A 25,338-nucleotide genomic window follows, 5' to 3' on the forward strand; every position below is an offset into this window, starting at 1 on the left:
TGGAACGAGGCTCTCCTGCCCGCTCTCCGCCGCCTACCTACCCCCACCACGGAGGACGCCAACCGGGCCCCCGGTTCCTGCTACAGTCACCCCCCACCCTCCCCGTTTAGTTCAGTTACTCCAGACATCAGTTTTCCACCCCGTCCAGCACTCCCTTAACCTCTGTTTAAATAATAAAATCCACCTTTGTTCTTGCCTCAGTCCCTGGTCTGTGTGCTCGGGTTCACCCCACGCCGTGACAGTCTAGTATTTCAGTTTCATGTGCAACATTTTAATTCCATGTGCAATATGTCTTTATAATGTGTAATATTTCATCATCATGTGCAATATTCCACATTTAATTATGTACAGTATTTTCAATTTAATGCACAATGCTTTATTTTCACATGCAACATATCTCATGCATATCTCATTGTCATGTGCAATTTTTTTTATTGTCTGTAGTTTTTTAACTTCATGTGCAATATTTCATGTCAATATTCAACATTTTAATTTCACATTGCGATATTACTTTACTATTTTTTGTATCATTGCTAGTATTGCTTCTACCTTTACTATTCTATTCTTATTAAGTTGCTTATTTTTAACTTTTAGTAACACTTAAACATATGTATATATTTTTCTGTTATACATTCTCTGTCATGTTATTTCTTCTGTGCAATATCTGGCACAAGAATGTCCTTCAAGAGTAGTAAAGCAAAGTTTTATGTTATCTTTTAAAAAAAATGGCCTATAGCCGCCTACATTACATCTCAGAGTTAATCATAAGATTTCTTTCTCTTTATTACACCATCAGGATCTCTAAATAACAATATGTTTTTTTGTAGGTGTGTGAGACAGTGTAGTTTGTCATTGAAAATAAAATTTGGTTTCAAGAAAAGACTGAAGTGTAAACTAAGTTACAAGTCAAGGTCAGAGTTTATGACTTGACCATGTTCAGATCTTCAAAAAATCACCAAGAGAAGTCAGTCTTCAGAGGGCAGCAGGATTTATTTGTCAACAAAAAATCCAGGAGTAATTCTTAGCAGCGGTAACACCCCAAGAAGAACAAAAGAAACTGAGCTGTGCACCATCTTTTATGCTGTGAGCGCTGGTCATTTTTCCACTCCTGTACGGTGTATGATAGGAGTGACGGTTTGACAGCATAATACTTTTCTCAATCTATTGGTCAGATCATGATGTCAGGTTATCATATTTCACCTTAAATCTCACTTTACAGAAGACATGTGCATTAAGTTATCATTACGTCATCTTTTACAGAGAACATTTCTAGACATGTTCAGAGTTTTAAATCCACCTCTTACCCGTATTGTTTTGTGATAGATTTCATGCATGTTTTTCCAATATATGTCAAAAGTTAGAATACCTTAATTTCACACCATTATGTTTTGAGTACATATGTTTTACTTCTGGCCTTCAGTCTAATAGCATTTGCCATAATTATGTCATCTCTTATTTTCAGCACATCGTACCCAAAAAATAGTACACTACAAGACAACAGTGGAATATAAATATTTGTAACCAAGCATTGAAAAAAAACAGATCTGAAAAAAGCGTCACTGAAAAATCAAACATAGATGCTCAAAATTGTATCTTTTTCTTTTGATCTTTTAATTATTTTGATGAGATTTTTAAAAACAAATGCCTGATTTTTTTCTCTTCATGTCTGTGTTCTTACAGTCATTCTTCAACCACTCAATTCTTATTAATTTAGTTAGTTAGCCAGTGTGCTAATAAAAACAGATAATGAAAACAGTAAGCAGTGTAAGGTCTGGCCTCGCTAGATGTAAATACCACTCCTGTCCAGCTGGGGTCGCTGTTGTTCGTTTCTTTATGGCTGTTTGTCCAGAAGAAGACTCCTGTGGTTGTGATTCGTTTCGACCTTCGTTGCTAAGAAATCAGCAACAGTTTACAAATATGTCCACTTGATAATCTGAGCTGAACCCAATGGCGGAGATTGATAATTTATTGTCTGTTACTGTCCGGCTCGCATACGTTTTGCTCTTCATCTCCGTTGTTCACACGGAAAATACTGTCGGTAAGACCTTTTATTACACGAGTTTTACGTTGAAACAGTTAAATGTTCAAACCTAGCTAAGAAGCTCGCAGCTACAACACAACTGACTGCTAAAAAGGTTCTTCATTTTTAGCTAGTTTTGTGTTGCTAAGGTGAGATGCAGCAACCACACATGTTTGTTGTTGGTACAGTTTTCCAGCCGTCTTTTCTCACTACAACCGGACCAGCGGTCAGTGTATTTCTGTTGGGAAACAGCTCGGACATCTCTCTGAATGTGAGGACAGTGTCTCCATCCAGCATTACAGGTAAAAGGCAAACAGAGCTCCCAGTGCTATACAGAGGCTTTACTATCTACCAGAACATGACCTGGTGCTGACTCTTTTTGTGATTTTTATTGAAGTGGATGAGATTACCAGAGTTTTACCCTTCCTCCACTTTAGAGTCACACAAAAAAAGTGAGATATGACTATGGGATTGTGCAGTTTTTTTGTAAGAAGAAAGAAAGAGCTACGTACCTCCGTCTCAAAAACAATGAATTAATAAAATCTTTAAAAATCTTTAAAGAAAAAAATGCATTTCAAAATATATTGGAAATCATTTGATAATGAGGTGAAAACTTCCTAAATGTCTTTTTAAATATCCATATTTTATGCTTTAAAAAGAAGCAGCTGAGCAGAAATTGCACAAAAAATGTGATCATTTGAGAATGAATGACTCATAATTGACTTAGAGGTTTATCAAATTTGTTGCTTCCATTACTGTGTGAAACAAAAACCAAGGCCTGCCCTTTCCAAAAGGATTCACTTTGTGTGGATAAAAATATTTCAACTGAAAATGCAATGATATTAACCAATCTAATATTATTTCAGCCTGGAGAATGCATTTCAATAATATAAGAAGAATGTAGCACTGCAGATTTGGTGGTTGTTGATGGTTTCCCTTCTTTTACAGGCAGCGCTGGTTCTCCATCATGTGTCGCTGAGGCAACACAGTGGCTGCTCACAAGGGAGCTGCTGGGAAAGGTAAGAGGCCAGTCTTACAGGAAACAATGATTTCATCATATATGCAGATAATGTAAAAATAATACTAGTGTAAGATGTACATTTTTTTAAGGTAAGACATACCTCCCACATTTAATTAACTAGAGCTGATACTGTTGTGTAAAGATTTGTTTTCTTTGTGCCCCAGACTGCAGTTCGAGTTCAGCTGAGACTGAATCACAGTTTGCGTTTGTGTGGTGAGAACGATACAAACACTGACTGCTGTCCAAAGCCACTGTGTGTCCTGGAAACCCTTCAGGTGTCTGCTTGTAAGGACGGTACACCTCAGGCCTCACTGCTGATCCAAGCCAGGATACATGCCCTGTTGTCTCCAACTAACAGTGGATCTGGTAAGTGAATCATAATTCACCTACATGCTCAGAATGTAAGCACTTAGAGAGTGCCACATGTCTAATATATATGAGTCCCTTTTCCATTTCAGACAATAAAACAGTCATTCCAAACCAAGTGTACCAACCATTGGGCTCCTGTCCCTGTGATCTAACATTCAGAGCGTGTGATGTACGCTGCTGCTGTGACAAGGTTTTTATATGTCATGTTACTGAATTATTGTTAGAGCAAGAGAAGAGTGTATTTTACAAAATTGTGTTTCCTTCTGTATTAGTCAGCACTGACTTATTTCTTTGTCACTCATAACAGGACTGTTCCAGTGAAGATCTGAAGCTGTTTTTGGCTGATTGTCTGCCGGGGCCCTTTGGTGGATATGTTTCACCTGCTCCAGATTATCAGTGTTCTGTGCAGGCCTCTGAAAACTCCCCAGATTGGTTTCCATTTTTATGTGTCCACTCTCCTCCTGAAAACAACCCTTACCTTGGTCTCTTTTACCAAGGGCACACAATGTGAGAAAAGATTTAATATATTTTGAACATGTGATTTATTTTGTCGTTTTTGTGTCATGTTTTCATTGTGTCTTTTGGCCTTTAACCTCTCTAGTGCATCAAATCCTGGGCCGTCCTTCCAAAGACCTGTTTTGTCAGCTCCGGTGCCAGTTAATGGCTATATTCAAGGGAGTCCAATTTTAACACTAAGTGAAGAGTACTTTACTATCCCCCAGGTTAGTTGAGTCTGTTTTGTTAAATTTATTTAGTAGATTACGTTTTGCATTGTGTGAAGTGAGAAATCTGTGAAATCTAATTCCTAATGTACATTTTTGTTCCACAGAAAGTCCTCGGCCGGTGTGCAAACACTGCTCCTGTAGCTTTTTTGAAAAATTTCAAGGTTGAGTGTGTGTCCCTGCTACGCTCCTGTCCAACCGAATCTCCCTTACTGACACTACCGACAGATTTGAGCATTAAAGTGAAGAATGGACAAGGGGGTAGGCTTTACCTTCTAAACATATGTAAGCAATTTTTTATTATGTGCTTTTTGAAATCTGGCATCTTTTATTTTTTTTTGTCTTTGTGTATTTCAGGTGATGTCGTGGTGGATGTTGTCGATGAAGTGGCTACTGACTTGAGTCCATTTATTTCCAAAGAAGACACAGCTGCCTCTTCAGGTAAGGAGATTATAACATATCATTACTGAAAATACTTTAACTGACAAATAACTGTAACGCTGATATGTGTTGTTACTTATCTAAAGATGAGAGGCTGGTATGTGAAAATGTGAGCTTAGTCCTGGATTACAAATTCTACTGGGAAGGAAATGGCATCTCAGGGGTCACACTGACACGCACTGTTGGAACAATCGCCTTTAATGGAAGTGGTAAGTACCTAAAATGCTTATCTCAAGTCAAATTTAGTAGAACTGTTTATGTAGTTTTGTCTCATTTTTGCATTTCTGTCCTTTTAACAGTGGCACTAACTACAAGGTATTCTGCCGTGTTCCTAAATGGAGAATTCATGGGGGAACCCAACTCAGGGAACCCAGGTGAGAGCAGCACAAAATACTTTGCCCAGGGAAAAGATGTGGAAATGAACTGTGTTGTAGAAAATACTTTATTTACAAAACCTGTTACAGGAAATAACACACACACATACATTTTAAATGACAGGTTATCAGGTGGGAAGGCCTGTTATTGCTGGAATTGAGGACACTTCAGACAATAATACAGGCTTAATTCAGAGGACATCAATCAATCTTTGGAAACCAGGTAAAACCTATTAAATCATGTTGTTGACAACTGGCTTTCTACATGTAGCTTAACAGTGATATTAACGGTTCAATCCACATAAGCTGACTAAAAGACACCCTCCCTTTACTGTTATTTGATCTGGCAACCAGTGAGCGATGGACTCTGTTCCACTGCTGAGAAGAAACCAGTTCTATTGGGGGAGAATTCAACATCAGGATGTTTGCTGCCTGTCAGCCGCCAGAATCTGACTGAATGTAATCTCCTCAGGTCAGTGGCTTAGCTTATGTTTGATCTACTGAAGCGAGTACATCTCTGTGCATTATCATTTAAATGGAAAATGATTCTAAATTGTGTCTTCTTTTAGTAATTGCATTACTTCTAATATGAACAGTAGGATATTTGCTCATATGTGAAAATAAAAAACATTTTTAGATTGACTGTTTTAAACATATAGGCCTCAAAATAGGAAAACCACGCAACAAAATCCAGTACATCTTTCATTACAAAGATTTAAATCTTTCATTTTCTTTAGTACTCTGGATGTCATTCTGTTTTGATGACAGACTATATCTTCCTCAGCATGGAGGATACCAGTGCTGCACAAATTTCTGCAAAATGTTCTGCTGGTCTTTTCAGCTACTCTTTGCTGCCTTTCTCTTTAAAATACCCCAGAGGTCTTCTGGATTCAAGACATGTGACATACTTGGCTGGGTCATACTTTTAAGCCTTTTTTGCTTTAGAAGCACTCGGGTGATTTTGGAAAGTATGCCTCCTGATTATTACTGTAGCTGTTTGGATGGATTTTTTTGTTGGTCACAGATCTTCCTGGAGTCTTTTCCACCTCTGTAACTTCTAACAATCATATTTTTCAGCTCTCCTGGAAGTTTGTTTTCCATGTGGAGTCATGATGCAGATATGCAGAGAGACACAACCTATGCCTATGTTCATACAGTTAGGCTAATTGGAAATCTCATGTGTACCGAGTTATGTTTCAGTAATTTTTCAATGTGGTTTCCATGGTTTCCTGGAGTATTTGTTTTTGATTGTTTGAAAGAGGAAATACTCTACTTGTCAAGTCAGAAATAATGCAGTTATTTAGAGGTGACTGAATCTGAAATCATTTTTTTATGCTTTAAATGTGTGTATTTATGTTAAATATATTTTTGCCCTTTAGAGAGACAGTTACTGCTCTGCAGGATGCTCTGACTGCAGCCACATTTGTGGCAAGGATTGGGAACCCAGACCTTTCCGCTCTGACAGACTGGGTGAACATAAGCTGTAAGAAGATGGTGCAAAGACACAATTTTCTCTTTGTATAAAGCATGCTTTTGTTAACAATTTGAACTTCATTTTCATCGTACTTTTATTTCAACTTGAGAGGAAAATTTTAGTGTTTCGCCAAAAATATTTGCAGTTCTAACTAAGCAATATATACATCATATAAATTCCAGTTGTGAGACTGAACTCAAGCACAACTACAGAAGACAGTGGGAGTGCATGCTCTGGAATTCCATCTTATCAGCATATCCATGTTTGGAGCCTTGTCACCAGCATGGTAGACGGCATACCTCAAAGAGAAATCCGTGCTTTGGAAGTCCGGTGTGTATTAGATGTGTATTGCAATGCAGTGTGCACATTTATTCTCAGTTCATGAGGATCTGTCAATAATTGTCTATACACTTAACGTCCTATTTCTCTTTTGGTTATTTTTAGCTATGGTCTGACTACCTGGGCACTGGAATGTGGAGGAGGTGCTGTGTCTTCATGTGTGGACCCAGAGGAGACTCAGTTGTTCCCCATCACCTCCTCTGTCACCTTTACTAACATTCCAATCAACACAGGACCACCAAAAACCAGGTACTTTATCAGACGGTGACACTCCTCTTATAAGGAGAGTTGATAAGTCAGATGAATTATTACATGTTTGAGTTGCCTGAGTGATTCCAACATAGAGTGTGAAGTTTTGACTTCTTTCTTGCAGGTTTCAGATCAACTTTACAGAATATGACTGTAGCAGGAATGATGTGTGTTGGCCCGAGCTCGCATTTCCTGTCACCAAGTATTACACAGGTGGGAATTAATCTGGTCCTTGGAATGTTTTCTAGTTTTTGATTGTAAATGATTGGCATTCTCCATGACATAATGCACCATACAAAATTCACTCCCATACTCTTCAGCTGTGACACCGATTAAGTATGACAACAGATACTGCCAGTGCCTTTAATTACTTATTTTGCATTTACCCCTCACAGGTGAGCCATACTCTCAGTCATTGGCTAAGGGCATCATTTTGGTTTTCTTCTTTGTTACTGCCTCAATTCTTGGAACTCCATGGAGACAAATCAGACAAGTGTGGAACAGTGCTGTGCTTTAACACTTTGAAAACTGAGAAAATATTCTGAAAAACATAGAGGAAGATGCACACAGAGAATGGAAGAGTGAAATGATGATGTATTTAAATGTCACTGAAGTGTAATTGCACCTTTTTCCACCAGACGTAGTATGTAATAATACAGTTTTTACATGTGTATAATTTGATTGTGGGGATGTAAATGCTTGTTTTTGAGCACCATTTTTGCAATAAAAATATTTTTGATATTACTTTCACTGAATGTACATTTTTCCCCATGAATTTACTTTTTCTGTCCCATCTGTGAGCTTATTACTTTGTTTCTTATGGAATTGTTTCTGGGTCATAATTTCTTCAAGTTGTAGATGCTTCTACAAAGAGTCATCATTCAGTAGAACAATATTGTTTCGGTGCCATTCAGCAACAATAAATTATGACAATGAATATAGACCCTTCTGTGTTCAACCTGCAAAGGTGGAAATAATGAAGTACATAGACAAAGTACTATATGTCAGTATAATTGTTTCTCAAGGATTTTCATGTTTGGCTAGGGGAAATTTTCTCTCACTCACTCACTCACTCACTCACTCACTCACTCACTCGCTCTTCATCTTACAACTCCTCAAATTTATCCTGTTGACAGAAGGGCAATGACCCCTTGGCTGAGAGCCACTCGATTAAACTAATTTAAAGTAGTTGCAACTAACTCCGCCTCAGGCTGCTACACACATTTATTGTGCAAGACATAGAAATGTATAGAATTTACTTGAAATGGAGTGTCTTTACATTGTTTTTTCACCACTGCTGACTGTGGATGACAAAATATAATACAGAATACAGCAGGAATGAATATGCCTGTGCAATATTGCTTAAATGTCAGTTGATTCCAGATTGTATCACAATTTAATAACTGTATTCATCTGGAATGCTTTGATTAGAATGTGGGCTGTACAGTAGCTCGGTAGTTAGCACTGTTGCGTCGCACCTAGAGGATCCCTGGTTCATGTCCCGGCCTGGGCCTGGGATCTTTCTGCATGGAGTCTGCCTCAATGAGCAACGAAACATCGGTGGTGGACGGCTCCTCTCCCTGCGCTGCAGGACAGAAAGATTCAGAAAATCAATCTTACCATCAGCAATTAGACTATTTAATTCTAAAGTAAACAGATGACCCCAGACAATTGAATTTCCCTTCAGGGATTAATAAAGTTTTTGTATTGTATTGTAAATTGTCCATAGGTGTGAATGTGAGTGTGCTTGTTTGTCTCTTTGTGTAGTCCTGTGACAGACTGGTGGCCTGTCCAGGATGTCACCTGCCTTCACCTTAAATCAGCTGGGATAGACTCCAGCCCGCCACGACCCTAAAGAGGGTTAAGCGGTGTATAGATAATGGATGGATGGTATGACTGATTTGGATTTGAATGTGTAGAATGTATTGCTTTTAATGTTTAGAATGGTATGTTGTGAATGTCACGTTTTTTATTGTTTTCAATGTTTGCAAATCATTTTATTTAGATTTAGGATGTTATGGGTGTCAAGAAAGTATGATTTTGAAATTTTTTTAAATAAACAAATGTTTACGATATTGTGATTAAAAGTTTTTTAAATCTTGAGAATGTGGTGTTTCCAATTTTATTTTATCATTTTAGATATAAAAGGCATCCAGACATCATGTTAATTACAGTCTAAAAATGACATTAGACGCCATAGCCTAAATATAGGTAAAACGACTATAGGATTGCCTGCAATACATCTTAAATGTGAGGCCTGATTACACTATAAACTGTGAAATAAAATTATGCATATTTCAACATTATAACTGTTTGATTCTGATAAAAGCAGCTGTCTGCTCACATAAAACTGCACAAAACAGCTTAAACATGAAACAATCACTTTTTGGCAGATGATCACTTTTTGTCCCAACACCGGAAACGAGTACGCGTACAGGTGCACTTTTGCCTTCAGACAGCGTTGAGGGCTTTAAGCCACCATGTTTTCGAGGGAATGCGTAGTGCGCAGACTCCAGCAGACGGCGCCGATTGGTCAGGGGCAGATTCGCTGCTGTGGAAGTTGATCGTATTCAACAGTGTGAAGTGAAGTGACGTGGAGTGTTACGGACACGGCGGCTAAAAACTTCATGAACTATGAGAAGAGTTGCCACCACATCCTGAGATAAGTCACGTCTAGCGGTCGTAGCACCGATTGCTTCACTCTTTCACATTCAGCCTCGATGGAACAAGTTTTTCAACCACGAATCAACAACACGGCGCTTACCCGGCTAGCCAATTAGCTCGCTAACAGGAACAGCCGCTGCCGTGACGGTAGCTATGTAAAGTCAGCGTTGTGCAAGTCAGATATTGTTTTATCACTTGAGCCGAATCATGAGAAGGACTAAGGAGGACTCGAGGTCCCGTCGTTGACGTCTAATTTGCAGAAACTGCAGCGGTTAGCTTGCTAATGTTAGCCCGTCCGCGAAGCAGGGGAGTATCAGAGGCAACTGTCAAGATGTGCCCTCTGCTGCGGGGTGAGGAGATGTGTCTGGCCCAGCTGTTCCTGCAGTCCGGATCAGCCTACGACTGCATCAGTGAACTTGGAGAGCTGGGGCTTGTGGAGTTCAGAGACGTAAGTCCCAAGATCTCCCGAAACACAGATACGTCTCACTTTGAAAGTTAATGCTGAGTTTGCCAACCTCGAAAGTGCTGAACAAAGTGCAGGAATTCAGCTCCACCGGTTTGTTCAGAGTCCGTACCGTGAGAAGTTATGTAACAATGATTAATGATTTTATATCAAAGCAGACGTTTTTCTTTACACTAGCAGAGGGTAGTCATCCTACAGATGTAGAATACAGCTGTAAAGTGGCCCGTACGTGTACTCATTGGAGGGTTTATGATCCATGAACATAAATATGAGCCCAGCATGCAAATAGTCTGCTTATCTCACTTAGAAAAAAGTTCTAAATCACATTTTTTTTGCTAGTTGTGCACAAAAAGTTTTGAGCAGTTTAACTGGTGACAACTTCTCAGCCACTGAGTTGATCCACACTGTAGTCAGGTGTGGCTTTAAAGGACAATGGTCAGATAGTGTAGCTGGTACAGACACTCCTTTGTGTAGTGATGACAAAATGCAACCTTATTCAAATGACAAAATGCCGCAGATAATAAAGATGAAAACAGGCTGCTGGCATGCCAGTTCGGGCTGCAGCCAGTCACTTAACTATCCACATCTCCACTAATTATAGTTTAAGGAATTATTTCAGTCAGCTCTTGATGGATGCATCTGAATGTGATACTATCCACCAAAATGTCTGCCAACTTGGCCTTTCAGGAAAACATTTCAGAAGCAACATCGATAAACTCCTTAACCAGGCAGATGTGTGGCACTGATGAAAATGATGGACACACTCGTTATTACATTGTGCTATTTTCTGCTCTATGACTCCACTCTCTATGGGTCCCTTATCATTTCTAATATAGTGCATACTTGCTTGGTTCATGATGTCTATTCTGTTGTACAGATACTATGTTTTCATACACCAAATACTTAGTCCCCTCTGTTATAAAGAGTAGATAAAGTTTAATAAGATATTACATGCTGTGGTCATATCTTAGTTTTTTTTAAAGTTAAGATATTGGGGTTTTTCAAACTGTCTCCATGGTGAGTGAGTATGAGGATTGTTAATCATGAATTGCTGGGCTGAATATGTCTCTTGCTCCTGTTTCAGCTCAATCCCAACGTTAACGCATTCCAGCGGAAACACGTCAATGAGATTAAAAAATGTGAAGAGATGGAGAGGATCCTGGGTAAGCATGTATTGGTCTTTGTAATATACTTTACCTGTAAGGCTCCCTATATCTTTATTAATTCAATTCATAGTCAAGCTTTGGACAGGGAAAATTTTCTTTTCATCTCACAAGATCAATGCAAAGGTACTGGAATGTAGAAGAAAAGCAGGGACCACTTAACAGCAGATCTCCTCACTGAGCTGAATTGAGAGCCAATGACCCTGCAGTCATGAGAAATGTCAGCTGGTTGTAGATTTGACTAAATGAACTGTGGCTCTCGGTTAACTAAACCTTGTATTATTAGATTAAGACAGGAGCGGCAAGATTTGGCTTCAATTGCTGTGCTGTTCAAAGGCTGGACTTGGTATTTGGAAACTTTAATACATTTAAAAACTGTTTTTGTGTCTTTGAAAAGATTGTTCTTTGTTTTTAACAGGATACCTTCTGAGGGAGATCAAGAAAGCAGATATTTCACTGCCAGATAGAGATGTGAACCCGGTGGCTCCTTTACCCAAGCATGTCATTACAATCATGGTTAGTTACTCACTTATTATTATTCATTATTGTTACTATTGCTGTTGTATATTACTTAGATGCAAACAGGTGACAAATTAATGGAAACAGCCAAACTTTTCACTCCTACATTGACGGGACTGTGTGAATCTGTTATGCTGTGGTGGACGGTCTGCTGCATGGTTTGGTCCACTTTTCACTGCAAATCGATGCAAAGTAGTGGTCTCTTCCAGGATGACAGTGTCTCCACCCACTAGAGGTCACTTAATGGTGTGATAAAAATGATGTAAATCTTAAGCTATGGTCTTTGCAGTGACCAGATCTTAACCCACTTAAACAACTATAAGAGTATTTGTCCCAACTTGTTAGACAACGATTTCCACCACCTCAATCAGAACGCAAGAAGAGGGAATATCTTTAGGAAGAAATGTGTTCAAACCCTCCAGTAGCAGTCCAGAGACGTAGAGAATCAATATCAAGGCACAGGAAAGCTGTTTTTGCAGCACTCTTTATGTTGGTTTATAATGTTTACTATGTGGGTTGCTTCACAGGAGCAGCTACAGAGACTGGAGGTGGAGTTGGGTGAAGTCACCAGGAATAAAGAGAAGCTGCAGAAGAATCTGCTGGAGCTCACAGAGTACACACACATGCTGCGCATCACTCGCAGCTTTGTACAGAGAAGTGCTGAGGTTAGTGTGTAATGTAGCTGAACTCTCTACAGTCACATTTTTGTCTTGTTTGTACAGCAACCTTTCTCACGATGTGGCTGTTAGTCTGCTGTTGGTTTGATTTTGATTCTCCGCCTTTACCCTCCTGCATCTTGTGTTTACTTTTAGCGAGAGCACCTCGAAGCACAGTATGAGGAGTTTCCGTTCTTAGAAAAAGACACAATGATGGACTACAGCAGCATGCAGAGGCTGGGAGCCAAACTGGGGTGAGGGATTGAATTCTGTTAGCCGTAGCAGCATTATATTTAAGTTTGATTTAGTTTAGTAGGCACCAGGTCTCAATAATAAACTGGTTTTGCACAGTTGCTGCTACACATGTGAAGGGACTTGGAAATGGGGCAAGTTGCCCATTTATTTTCCTCAGAATTAGTTTTTTGTGTCCTTTCTTTATTCTATTACTCTTCTCACTTGCAGACACAAATATTCACTTACTCAGTCAAACAGGCAAGATATTCACAAGTTCCCAGAACTGAAATGCAGCTGTGGCTCTTTGCCATCAACTTGTTGCTGAAAGAGAACTTAGGCAGATTTTATACTTCTTAGAGACAATAAGATGCTAAGATTTGAGCATTCCTAGGAGCACAGTGGCCTCATTTTATTATGTGACTTTAAAAAACTCTTTCATTCCCACTGCCATATCAGTTTCAAATAAGGCCAAATAGACTGCCACTAATTGTTCACATATGCTTTTATTTATTTCTGGATTATTTGTGTTTTAATGTAATTTTTATGTGAATCATTTATGGATATAAGTTGTTTGTGAGACGTAATGTAAGACAGTCTTCAGTCATAATGTGATAGTTAAATTTTTTGAATCTTACATCTAAAACAGAAAAGATTTCTAACCATTATCACAGTTTCTAGCATTTGCACAATAGTTAGCACAATGTGGTATCAATAATAAAAGATTGTTTAGGCAATAGAAAAGCTACGGTTACTGTGATGTGAACCTGATTGCACACTGTTCATTAAAAACATTCACACATCCCTTCATGCTGTGAGTTTTAAGGAGTATTAAGATGTTAGTGTAAGAAAGAATTCATAGTTAAAATGGATTGGTGGAACATCTTTTTGAATTTAGAAATGGAATTATGAAAGCAACATAAACAATGCCGAAAATGATTTTGAATGACTTTTTTGAAGGCTATTTATGATTTTTCTATGATATCATTTTTGCAATATGAAAGATCTCTGGGCTGATTTGCTGTTTCTGAATCCTCTCATTGTTCTCTTGCAGTTTCATTTCTGGCCTCATTCAGAGGGTGAAGATCGAGGCCTTTGAGCGGATGCTTTGGAGAGTATGTAAAGGTTACACCATCCTCAGCTATGCTGAGGTCGAAGAGTATCTAGAAGATCCTGACACAGTAGGTTCCTTAAAGCTAACTTAGCCCATGATTTGCCTTTGAGTTTTATTACTCTGCCAAGGAACGTGGCAGAGTTATGTGGCCATCGGCGTACATGAATCTGTCTGTCTGTGTGCAACATTACTCAAAAATGGAATAACAGATTTGGATGAAATTTTCAGTGAAGGCCCGAAATGACACAAGGACCACCTCATTAGATTTTGGCAGTAATGCAGCTTATAGTCTGGATCCATGGATTTCTTAATGATTTCCCATTGCAAGATAGCGGCACGGCGTCTGTGTAACTATGACAACAAGTGAATGCTACCTCAGCTGCCTGCTGATGATCACATGATTGCGATCCTACTACAAATCCACCGCTGTGGACTTATTTGGACTTGTCTGTCAGAAGTGATACAAGAAACAGTTGATTACATTTTGGGGGTGTTTCCAAGTCCCATCAGTTCCCACTGCCCGCTACAAATTTAGGTCACGTGGTTCAGTATTTGTACATAATGCATAAATGCATAACATGCCTGTGCTCAGCGCATGGTCATTTTTTATTAAAGATTTCATCCGTTGGAGATGACACAAAGACTGAGCAGCCTTGGTGTAGTACTGCGCTCTCTGAGTGCTTTTCTTGTTACTCGTGTTATGTTTTGTTGCAATTCCTCTATCAATATTGTCAAGCAAGGCAAAGAAAACATTTGTATTAACTACATTTTTGAACTGTATCGTACTTCGTAGCTTCTATAGATGGAAGGTACTTAATTTTGTACAAGATAACAATCTTAATTTATTGAAAGACCCATTCCAATAAAAAAAAAAATGTTTTTTTACCTCATTGTCACCATGGTGTGGAGGACACACCACAAGGGAAATAAGCAGTTGACATCATGGCTGAGCATTTTATCCTTGAAACTGCAGTGTACCAATGACTGTCTCAAAACATGGAATCACACAACCAGGGTTTCATGTGTAGCAAACCTTAATATCGGCTCAAAATTAGGTTCCAGTTTGAACATGTGTAGTAATATTACAACTTGTCATTGTGCCACGTAGACTAGTTTTGCAGTGAGCATCAAAGACAAAATTTCATAGATCTGCACATTTAAACACAAAAAAAATGTTGTGGAGTTACATCATAGCCCTTTTATGGTATAAAGGATTATTTTCATGGAAAAACACTTCTGTATGAGATACACGGGTGAGTCTGAGGGGAAATGTTGGAGATTCGCTGTAAACCATCTCTAGTAACACACTTTGAACCTCTTCCAGGAAATGCTTGAAAAGACAGATTGGATCTTGACTTAAGTGATAAGGACTTTGTTGAGACTAATCTAGAAAGAATTTCCTGTTTGTTGAAAGTTGATGTTTGGCAATGAAAACCATTTTGAAGTGCCTATACAAAACATCTTACCATGTCTGTGCCATTTTCAAGGCCATTATGATCTTGCAGTGAACCAAAACTTACTTCTGGAAAAACTACCAAGTATATTTGTAAAATCAAAATTGTTCCAAGACAGTTTGTATTTTCATTTAAACATTTTAACCTTTTGCTTCTCAAATTTGCTTGTTTATTATAGGGTTCTCGAACTTAGATATTATTGAAAAAATGTGTTTGTGTGGTGTTAAGAAACAAAAAGAAAGAGTGGTGCAAGTGACATTCAGGAAAGTAAATTCCGGAAACTAACTAAAGGTGTATTTGTTAAATAACAGAACTAAAACGGAACTGGCACCTGTGAAACTAAAGTGTTTCGTTCCTGGATGTTCTTGTAAACAATGAGCACCGTGATCTTGTCTATTCTTGCTGAGTGACAGAACTAATCCGCTTATCCATTTCCTCTGCTTGACCAGAAGGCAGGTATGTGGAGCTGCGACGGATCACGAATGGAATGTCAGACACACTCTCACTGACTGAAAAGCAGGAAAATCAGTGTTCACATCTATTGCTGAATGCCACGAAAAGGGGATGGAGAAAACGCAGCTTTTTAGCTGCTGTTTATGACATTAAAGGAGTTTCAGACTTATTTATTTTGGCAATAATCAGCTTCGTCTTACAAACAGATGTATAAATCCGCGTTTTCAATTCATTTTTGTGAGCTATACAGGTTTTCAATAGAGAACTTCCCTTATTGTTGATGCCGTATCACTGATAGACAACACTTCTCCTTATTTTCTATCTGCAGGGTGAGCCTACGCAAAGTGTGGTGTTCCTGATCTCATACTGGGGAGACCAAATCGGCCAGAAAGTGAAGAAGATTTGTGACTGGTAAATATTACACACAGTACACATCTGTTTGTTTGTTTTTTTTCTTGCCCTGGCAATAGTGAGTTGTGAATAACACTCGTTTTCCCTCCACAGCTACCACTGTCACCTGTATCCGTATCCCAGTAGCAATGAGGAGAGGAATGACGTTGTGGAAGGACTAAGAACTCGCATCCAGGACCTGCACACAGTATGTGTTACGTTTTTCACCGTATCTGATTATGCGAGTGTTTAATTAGTGACAGGAAACCAGTTATACTGTGTGTCAGTTGTTCAAGTTTTACTCTTAAATGTGTTTTCTGTCATCACCCTGTTTAAAATACAAGCTAGGCCATTTAAAATTCGAGTTCTCCAGGTTTTTTTTTTTTTTTTTTTTAATAAAGACAAAGAAATACAACATTTTCAACGAGAAAGCTTGTAGAAATTGTGTTAAATGGAGCACATTACATTATATTGCATGAAATAGATTGAGGATTTCTGCTTTGGACTGGTCTTTTATGGTCAGCAAAAAGAAATAGCTGATTAATTTCTTAAAAGATTAACCTGGTTGTTTTTCTTGTGAACTTTTCAGTTGAGTTTCAGTCTGAGGCTCTGCACTGTGAATCATTTGGTAGCTTTAACCTGCTGTGACTGAGACAATTAAATTGCACACACCCCCGTAGCACATGATCAACATGAGGCCTCAGCTAAGCATACTTGAACAGTTTTTTTCTGGCCTCTTTTGTCTCCTGTCTGCATTTTGTCTGTCATATCAGCCCAGGCAAACACTCACAAAAGCCTCTTGTTTCAGTTGTAAATGTTTTTCCTTCTTGTAATGTTCCAAACATAATGAAAGATTTTTTTTTTTTAAATGTCAGGTTTTGGAAACTTGACTCTTTTTTTTTTTTTTTTTTTTTTTTAAAGTCTTGATTATTTCTAATGTGATGTGTCTCACTAAGAGTCCTGTTTATCTGTCCCTTTGACCAGGTGCTGCATCGGACAGAAGATTATCTGAAACAGGTTCTGATTAAAGCTTCAGAATCAGTCTACACCTGGGTCATCCAGGTCAAGAAAATGAAGGCCATCTACTATATCCTGAACCAATGCAGTTTTGATGTGACTAATAAGTGTCTAATCGCTGAGGTGTGGTGTCCCGTCAATGACATTCCCACACTGCGGAGGGCCCTCGAAGAAGGATCGGTGAGAGAACTGTTAACAGAGCTGCTCCGTTTGGCCTCACTGCTGATTTTTTGATTTGTTTAACCAGAGGAGTTGTTTCATGAACTGCGGTATTGTTACAATGAAAGCAAGTAATGTTAGGGGCCTTTCTTTTTATTATGCTTCCCTTTTGTCTCAGAAAAATGCATTTTGCATGGCTTTGGTACTGAAAGGCCACTGTTCATTCAGTCTGCAGGCCGAGGAGGACAGAGTGTGTATTTGAGATAAAGAAATGCAAACATCCACCTTTGGCAGTAATTGTATATAAATAGTATGTGACCAGTATAGTGACCAAACCACAAAAGTACATACCATCCAGTCTTTGTCATTTAAGTTATTTTGATTTTGCATGTGCTTCCTACATTTTTCTGTTATCAAATGTTTTAAGACGATGAAATGAGCTTATTGTAACATCTCACTCGGATATTTTAGAGAAAAAGTGGAGCAACGGTTCCTTCCTTTGTCAATCGGATCCCCACCACCGACACGCCCCCGACCCTGATCAGAACCAACAAATTTACCTCTGGCTTCCAGAACATCGTGGATGCTTATGGAGTGGGAACTTACAGAGAGGTGAACCCTGGTGAGTGGGATTCTTTGTCTTAAAGTGATTTTTATTTTTTGTAATGATGCATATAGACATCACTAGATGAAGTCCAACTGTAAATGTGCATGGACCACATTTAAATCAGAGCCAGTGTTTTATTTATCAATGCACAGATTGCAAAAGGTTTCAAATTCTTGTATCAGAAATCAAAGAGGTGACTGCAATGTGGGCATTAAAAATATCACAAAACACAGAAAAAGTAAGATCTTTTTAAACATCTGCACAATGGAATCATTATAGCATTCAAGACATGGCTTTTAGTCCGTGTGAAGGTAAAGCTAAATTACCTTTTCTGGTCTTTCTGTCATTGTATATATGATTTAACCTTTTTGGATTTGCTTATATTATTGCTAAATGTTAATATTTTGTTGTCTTTATAATTTAAATATGGCAGTACAATATATTTTTGGCAATGACTATTGTTTTTGTTCCATTTTTAGCTCCGTTCACAATCATAACTTTCCCGTTCTTGTTCGCTGTGATGTTTGGGGATCTGGGTCATGGAGCTATCATGGCTCTCTCAGCTGCCTGGATGGTTTTGTATGAAAACAACCGTAAACTTAAGAACACCAGGAATGAGGTGAGTGAAAACTCCTAAGCAAGTAATACCTCCTTGAAATCTTAGCTTTTACATAGCAAAAGTGCAGCCAAGTAATTGAGTGTGTACTTGCAGATCTGGAACACATTCTTTGAGGGACGGTACATCATTCTGATGATGGGCCTCTTCTCCATCTATACTGGCTTAATATACAATGATTGTTTCTCAAAATCCCTTAATATCTTTGGCTCTGGGTGGAGTGTGAAGGCCATGTTTGACGAGAAGGTGTGGGAGTGAGTATCCAATGACAAGAACGTCTTCACTGGAGGAGTAGAAACTACTAAGCTGTAATGAACAAACTGTTGTGTGTTTTAGAATATAAAAACAAGATGGGGTCTCTTGAATTTATTCTATAATCACGTACATTTAGCACAAACACTTACAGTTTTATCTGTGCTTAACAGCAACAGTGTCATCAGTGGAAATGGTGTTCTCACGCTTGATCCGAACATTACAGGAGTTTTCAAAGGACCATACCCTCTGGGAATTGATCCAGTAAGTGGAGCTTTCAAATGGTTAGTCATCATATTTGACATACTGTCGCCTATAATACCCCACAGAGGTAGGTTTTGTCCTTGTATCTCATCATTGTAGTGGTTTTACAGAGCCGTTGTCATACTCAAAATTGCACATACATACAGAAACTAACATATTATCCATACATATCAGTCCAAAAACAATACAACAAAATGCTAATAAGCCTTTTAGTTACCACAAGAGTTATCACATGTCACCGCTTTGACTGAACCACTCAGTAAGTTGCTTCCACACAGTAAATGTGCAAGTGCATTTTTTATACATACATATAAATAATTTACGATATATGAAGAAGCTATAGGTGGCTGTGATTTTAGATTTGTAGCTAAGATTTGACACTTTAATAGAGTAATGCACTCTATAGCCTGGGAAATTTTCCATCCCTTTGTTCAAAAAGGTTAAAAAAAAATCCATTTGTATAAAGTTACTGTGTTAGCATTAGTAAACATGAAACAGCCTCTAATGTGGAGCAGCCAGATCTGATGTAAACACAGCAAATTCAATCAGTGCATCACCATTAACATTAAAAACTGTGGGTTATTTGCTTTATTGCTTGTGATGCTACTCATACAAGGACACACTTTTGACACACAACACGAGTATTGTCCAATTCCAGGAGTTGAAGTTATTGAATCAGTTGTGTAAAAATAACATGAGCATTAAGCAATAAAGAAGACAAAGCTTGCTGTTCTTTGTGGAATTTAAGTAACAATGTTGGAGTTTACCAACCACAGCTAATAATATGTCGTCTTTGTGTTGTAAAGATTTGGAACTTGGCATCCAACCGCCTTACATTTCTGAACTCCTATAAGATGAAAATGTCCGTGATACTGGGTATCATACACATGAGCTTCGGGGTCGTCCTCAGCACTTTCAATCACCTGTAAGTACTAGTTTGTTGCTGGTTTTTTTTAAACCTCAAAATCTCTTAATTTTATATGTTACTGAATTTAGTTGTCTGCCTTCTTTTTGTCAACAAAAACAGGCACTTTAGGAAGGAGTACAACCTGTACTTGGTGTTTCTGCCCGAACTCCTGTTCCTGCTGTGTTTGTTTGGATACCTGGTGTTCATGATATTGTACAAGTGGCTGTTCTTCACCGTTAAGGACTCCAGACATGCACCGAGCATTCTCATCCACTTCATAAACATGTTCCTCATGCAGAGTGATGCAGTGCAGCCCCTCTACCCAGGACAGGTGAAAATCTAACCCAAAGCTCTGTTCCTAAAGCTGTTTACTTTTGTTTTGCTGAACAGATTCAATCTCATGTTTAAAATACACTACAGAAGTCAATGAGAGAGATCATAACAATCTAATGAAATTGTTTGGCTTCTTTCAGACTGGCCTGCAGGCATTTCTTTTGGTCATTGCTGTTCTGTCGGTGCCTGTTTTACTCCTGGGGAAACCTGTCTACCTTTACTGGCTTCAAAATGGAAGTCATCGCCTTGGAATGTACAGGGTGAGGCTCTGAGGCGCATTTCTGCCTGTAAACCTGGCCATAAATGTGGAGAAACATCTCTGAACATTTCTTCCAAGTGTATATGTTCAAATAGACCTAGCTTCTCTGTGTGTTGCCAGGGATATGAGCGTGTGCGACGAAACAGTGAAGAGGAGCTCTACCTGATGAGGGCTCATGACATGGAAGAGGGCAGCAGTCACAGTGATTTTTCCACTAGTGGAGAGCACAACACAGAAGAGGTCAGAGCAGCAAGCAATTGGATACTCACCCATTAATCTTAAACTTCTTTGCAAGAAACAGTTGTTATTTTTTACCATTTTTTTTTAACCTATGATGTTGATTTTTTTGTTTTTGTTGTTGTAAATAGTTTAACTTGGCAGATGAGTTCCTTCATCAAGCCATTCATACTATTGAATATTGCCTGGGTTGCATCTCCAACACTGCCTCCTACCTAAGGCTCTGGGCTCTGAGCCTGGCACATGCCCGTGAGTATGACATTTCTGATATAAGACATAGGCAGATGATCCTGTTGTGGCAAAATTCTTTATCAGTTGTTCAGGTTGAAGAAATAAGTCTATTGAGAATCACAAGTTGCCTTTGTGTTTTGTTTGAAGCTTCAAAGGTACAAAATCACACAGTGCAGCGCAGTCTATGGGAGAATATGAAGAGACTGAGACAGGCAGCTAATTATATACTCATTTTTCAGCAGGTCTTCCTGGTGTGCATCCATGCAGCCGCACATGAGGGAAAAACCCAACAGTTAAAGCAAAGGCTTCTTCGAAATGCTGATATGTATTGTTTCTTAGAAATGCTACATCTCGGTTTAACACCTTCAGACAGCAGTCAGTTTGAGACATATGGTTGAGACAGGTTCAATCAAAGGTAACATGTCTATCTTGCACAAACGGTACTTTCCTTTCGTGCTTTCTCTACCTTATGGGGTGTCTCGAGAGGTCATCAGACACAGACAGCTTAACAAGGTTATCAAACGCTACAAGTATCAAAGGTTATAAGTATCAAAAGGTTATGATCGCGTCTACCAAGTAGCACATATTGTAATGTTGCACATAATCTGTAATGCTGTCAGATAATTAGTAAGCATTAATGCTTGTAGATAATAAATTTTCCATTACAGTCCCTCCTCTAAGCCTGCAAAAGCACACACTTAATGCAAAGTGAGGTCATACAGTTCAAGTCAAAGCGCCACTTCACATTTTATTCCCTTTTTTACAATATAGCAATGTGCTTTTCCTCTTGTGTGTACCAGATGTTAAGTATTATTATAATGACCACGTGTGGCTGCTTTGTTTGTTGTTTGTTCAGTCATTAATATTCAGTGTGTAAGGTGTTGTGTAATGCACAGTGGTAAGGGCTTCATGGCACTTCAGCTCAAATGCAAGCTTGACTAATAGTGGTACGCTTAGTTTCCCAGCAGCAGATTACATATTGTTAGAATATATACAAATATTAATATGCAGCCTGCTTCTTTGTGAATGTGTAGTTCTTAACACTGTAGTTTTTTAATACATTTTGCATATATTTTATTGTTGGCCAGACTTTACTTGACACCTCCTGCAGGTTTTATACAGTTGTATTCAAAATTGTAATTAAATTATTTCATTTAGTTGTGGCTGCCCTATCAATTCCTGCTTTTATTCACGTTATTTGTAGAAAGCAGTTCTCTAGATCAAATTTAACCCTAAAACCTATGTGGAATCATTGAAACAGAAAGCTTAAGCTTGATTATGACAGGATACAACCAATAAAAACCCCCCTATTCCTCAAGGATTAGTCCAAAGCCACTCCTTCAAACAAGTAATGATAATAATAACAATAACTTTATTTATATCGAACCTTTGGAAAATAAAGTTAAGAACTGTTTTACAATTAGAAAAGGCCACATTAGCCAAATAATGAAAACAAATTCAAACAAATAAATAGATAATAATTGCCGTTACAAAGTAACCTCGGAAGTGTAAATATTGGGGTAAAGACCGTATAGTGATATTTATGGTGGGATTTTATCCAAGTAATTTACACATTAGTGATTAATAAGCTACAAAAAATAAATCAAATACTACTTTACCTGAGTATAATGCATATTAAGATGTATCCCTCTACAGCATAATTCATTATGGAGATTATCCTGACTAACTCAAGTTTTGACCCTTCAGAAATATACATGAAAACCCAACATATCCAAGGATTTTCTGGATCCCTTATGAGGACGTTTTGTTTGACATGAACTCGCACCATTTGAGTACAGCTGGAGGTTTTCCTGAACTTTAACATCCCCTCTGTCTCTCTGTGTTGTCATTCCCAGAGTGAACAGTGCACATGCTCTTTGTTCTGCTTTCACAGAGCTGTCAGAGGTGCTGTGGGCCATGGTGATGCGAATAGGACTACGAATGGACACCAGTCTCGGGGTTTTATTTTTGGTGCCTGTCTTTGGCCTGTTTGCAGTTCTCACTGTGTCCATCCTCCTGGTAATGGAGGGTCTGTCTGCATTCCTTCATGCCCTCCGGCTGCACTGGTAAGAGTATTTGCTGAAGTACTTGTGAGATTGTCACGGTCAATGTGCTTTGTGTTATCTCAGCCTTTTTTATATTCATAACAGCTGTTGGCTTCTTCCTCAGGGTGGAGTTTCAGAATAAATTCTACAGTGGGACCGGAGTCAAGTTTTGCCCCTTTTCCTTCTCTCTCCTGCCCTCCAGCTTTGAGCATGATGGTCTACTGTGAAGGGACTATCTAATAACACTGTTTGGTGGCGAGCAGAGCCAAAACAAGCCAGCAGGGTTCTGTGCTTAAAAAGACTTATTCCAGAGATGTCATGAGGTTATTTTGATATTTATTTTCCTCTTTTAAAATTCTGTCATGTAAAGAAAATTGTAAGGTAAGTTTCACAAACTGTTGCAATCATGCGGCAGTCCCAGTTTCAAAAACATGGACAGAGCAGAGTGTGCTGCTGAGAAATTAGTGTTTCTTATTGCAAATTCATGTAACAAAGAGTATTTTGTATCAGGAGCCGTATACTTATCAGCACAACATTTTGAGGTTGAAATGTGAGACTCAGATTGAAAATGTAACTCATATGCTTACAACCATCAATTTTTTTTATAAGATAACGGTTGTTGATGCCATTTGTATCCACCAAATGTAAAATAAACAAAAAAATAAATATAGTATATTTAGTATTAGATAACATAACAGTAATAAGAAATTAGAGGGACTTAAGATCTGGCTACACAGAAAACACAGAAAGATCAATTTATTCCCATTTTTTAGGGGATGAATAAAAAATAGAATAACATCCACCTTCTCCTTTAAATGGAAAAACTGCTATCTTTATTTATTACTTTCTGTTTCCCTATAGAAATGTTGTCATTCATTTTGGCATAATTGTGTATGTTAATGCTGGTATTTTAATTTCATTCTCAATCAAGCTTCAGTTTTGTTTGATCTGGTTTCCATATACTGAGTAGTGAGCCACCTTTCAGTTACATAGTTATTGCTCAGCTTTTTGTTGCACTGACTGCCTTACAGAAGTACAACTGCATAACAGCAAAGTGTATGATTGTTCAGGTTCTCTAATATCCCCAGTCTGTCCTACCAAAACACAGTGAAAGATGTTTGAAAGGGCTTAGGCAGCGATGAGATGTATATACTTTTGCAGAATTCTTTTTTAATTTATTTTAAAATGTTGGAGCCTAAGTACAGATGAATGTTAATGGAATGTGATTTTTACTTTTATGCATTCACAGTGTTGCCTTTGCCACTGCCACTTACTATACATTTTAACATTCCATGCATGGAAAAACTTCATTTGTGGACTCAGCTCTGCTGGCTGGGAGTCTCTTACTTTGAAAGGTCCTAAATCCATAATTAGTACAGTAGCTGACCTGTGTTACATCCTAATAGGAGAAAATTAGTTAGTGAAGTTTCTGATTTCAGGCACACAGTATTTCATCGTTTTGTTAGCCGATTAGTACTGTGTGGAAAATCTTTCTAAAGGGAATGAGACTTAATTGTCATCACTGTTGTGCTATTAAAGTGTCTGCATTTTGGTCTGTGGCAACATAATTTGCTCCAGGAAGACACTGATAATTTTAGCAGTGGTTCTTTGTGGTATCAAATCTTGATGATACAAGTGGCAGTTGCTGTTTTGTTCGGGTAAGTGGTATTTCATTAGAAATTATTGGTTAGTTCAAACAAACATGTTCAATGCTTGATTGAATTGGGGAATTGTAATTTCTTCTAATGCAAGAGTGATTGTTCATTTAATTTTAAAAATCATGTTCTTTCGTTCACAAACACTCCATGCGCTAATTGTTTTAAGGAAAATGTCTGTTCACCCTCAATGTCAGTAATAAATTGTACTTGTTTGAGTAGTTTCTCCCTTTCATTTCTTGCTGTACTTGCATTTGTCAAAGCTACATGGAAGTTACCAGTAACACTGTTGATCCATGTCATGTAGCAAAATTTTACATTTAATGTTTGAGCGGGTTTAGCAAGGAATGACCAAATTCATAAACCCTTTTAAAAGTTTAGTCTGTAATTGTGGACCTTTGATCTTTGTGCTTTATTTTAAATGGATCCTTATTTTGTTGTGATTTAATTTTCTGTGTAGACACTGACAATTTGATGATATAAAAAAAAACTGCAGTTGGTGCAGTATACTGGAGATTAATTGCAAGAAAATATACACATTCTGCTATTATTCCCACACCAGTAGTCGGAAGCAGTTACTCATCTATTTGTGCATTTCTGATACGTTAATAGGCTCATACTGAAATAGTGTTTAGTGTGG

General features: G+C 38.2%; 2 protein-coding genes across 2 annotated transcripts; both read left to right on the forward strand.

The window, feature by feature from the left end:
• Window positions 1-1,878: 1,878 nt before the first annotated feature.
• Window positions 1,879-7,753, forward strand: tctn2 (tectonic family member 2). The gene is made up of 18 exons (XM_023281205.3): window positions 1,879-2,038; window positions 2,209-2,322; window positions 2,969-3,039; window positions 3,206-3,407; window positions 3,500-3,600; window positions 3,718-3,917; window positions 4,012-4,132; window positions 4,240-4,393; window positions 4,490-4,573; window positions 4,660-4,782; window positions 4,873-4,947; window positions 5,072-5,170; window positions 5,302-5,419; window positions 6,327-6,430; window positions 6,604-6,751; window positions 6,866-7,009; window positions 7,134-7,222; window positions 7,405-7,753. The coding sequence occupies exons 1-18, from the start codon at window positions 1,948-1,950 to the stop codon at window positions 7,524-7,526; spliced, it is 2,160 nt and encodes a 719-aa protein (XP_023136973.2). The 5' UTR covers window positions 1,879-1,947; the 3' UTR covers window positions 7,527-7,753.
• A 1,812-nt stretch (window positions 7,754-9,565) lies between these two features.
• On the forward strand, window positions 9,566-24,916 carry atp6v0a2b (ATPase H+ transporting V0 subunit a2b). The gene is made up of 20 exons (XM_023281187.3): window positions 9,566-10,121; window positions 11,221-11,299; window positions 11,718-11,815; window positions 12,346-12,483; window positions 12,631-12,728; window positions 13,760-13,886; window positions 16,055-16,137; window positions 16,231-16,324; window positions 17,101-17,313; window positions 17,764-17,914; window positions 18,379-18,518; window positions 18,612-18,769; window positions 18,941-19,031; window positions 19,838-19,956; window positions 20,059-20,269; window positions 20,412-20,531; window positions 20,651-20,770; window positions 20,899-21,016; window positions 22,893-23,064; window positions 23,168-24,916. The coding sequence occupies exons 1-20, from the start codon at window positions 9,957-9,959 to the stop codon at window positions 23,268-23,270; spliced, it is 2,598 nt and encodes an 865-aa protein (XP_023136955.1). The 5' UTR covers window positions 9,566-9,956; the 3' UTR covers window positions 23,271-24,916.
• The last annotated feature ends 422 nt before the right edge of the window (window positions 24,917-25,338 follow it).

Source organism: Amphiprion ocellaris, chromosome 6 (assembly GCF_022539595.1).
Source record: "Amphiprion ocellaris isolate individual 3 ecotype Okinawa chromosome 6, ASM2253959v1, whole genome shotgun sequence".
In the NCBI taxonomy this organism is placed as follows: Eukaryota; Metazoa; Chordata; class Actinopteri; family Pomacentridae; genus Amphiprion; species Amphiprion ocellaris.

Coding starts and splice junctions, on each gene's coding strand:
- tctn2 (XM_023281205.3), top strand. CDS start 1,948: ATGGCGGAGATTGATAATTTATTGTCTGTTACTGTCCGGCTCGCATAC. Junction 4,574..4,659: donor AGACACAGCTGCCTCTTCAG/GTAAGGAGATTA, acceptor ACTTATCTAAAG/ATGAGAGGCTGGTATGTGAA. Junction 4,783..4,872: donor AATCGCCTTTAATGGAAGTG/GTAAGTACCTAA, acceptor TCCTTTTAACAG/TGGCACTAACTACAAGGTAT.
- atp6v0a2b (XM_023281187.3), top strand. CDS start 9,957: ATGTTAGCCCGTCCGCGAAGCAGGGGAGTATCAGAGGCAACTGTCAAG. Junction 11,816..12,345: donor AGCATGTCATTACAATCATG/GTTAGTTACTCA, acceptor GTTGCTTCACAG/GAGCAGCTACAGAGACTGGA. Junction 17,314..17,763: donor GGGCCCTCGAAGAAGGATCG/GTGAGAGAACTG, acceptor CGGATATTTTAG/AGAAAAAGTGGAGCAACGGT.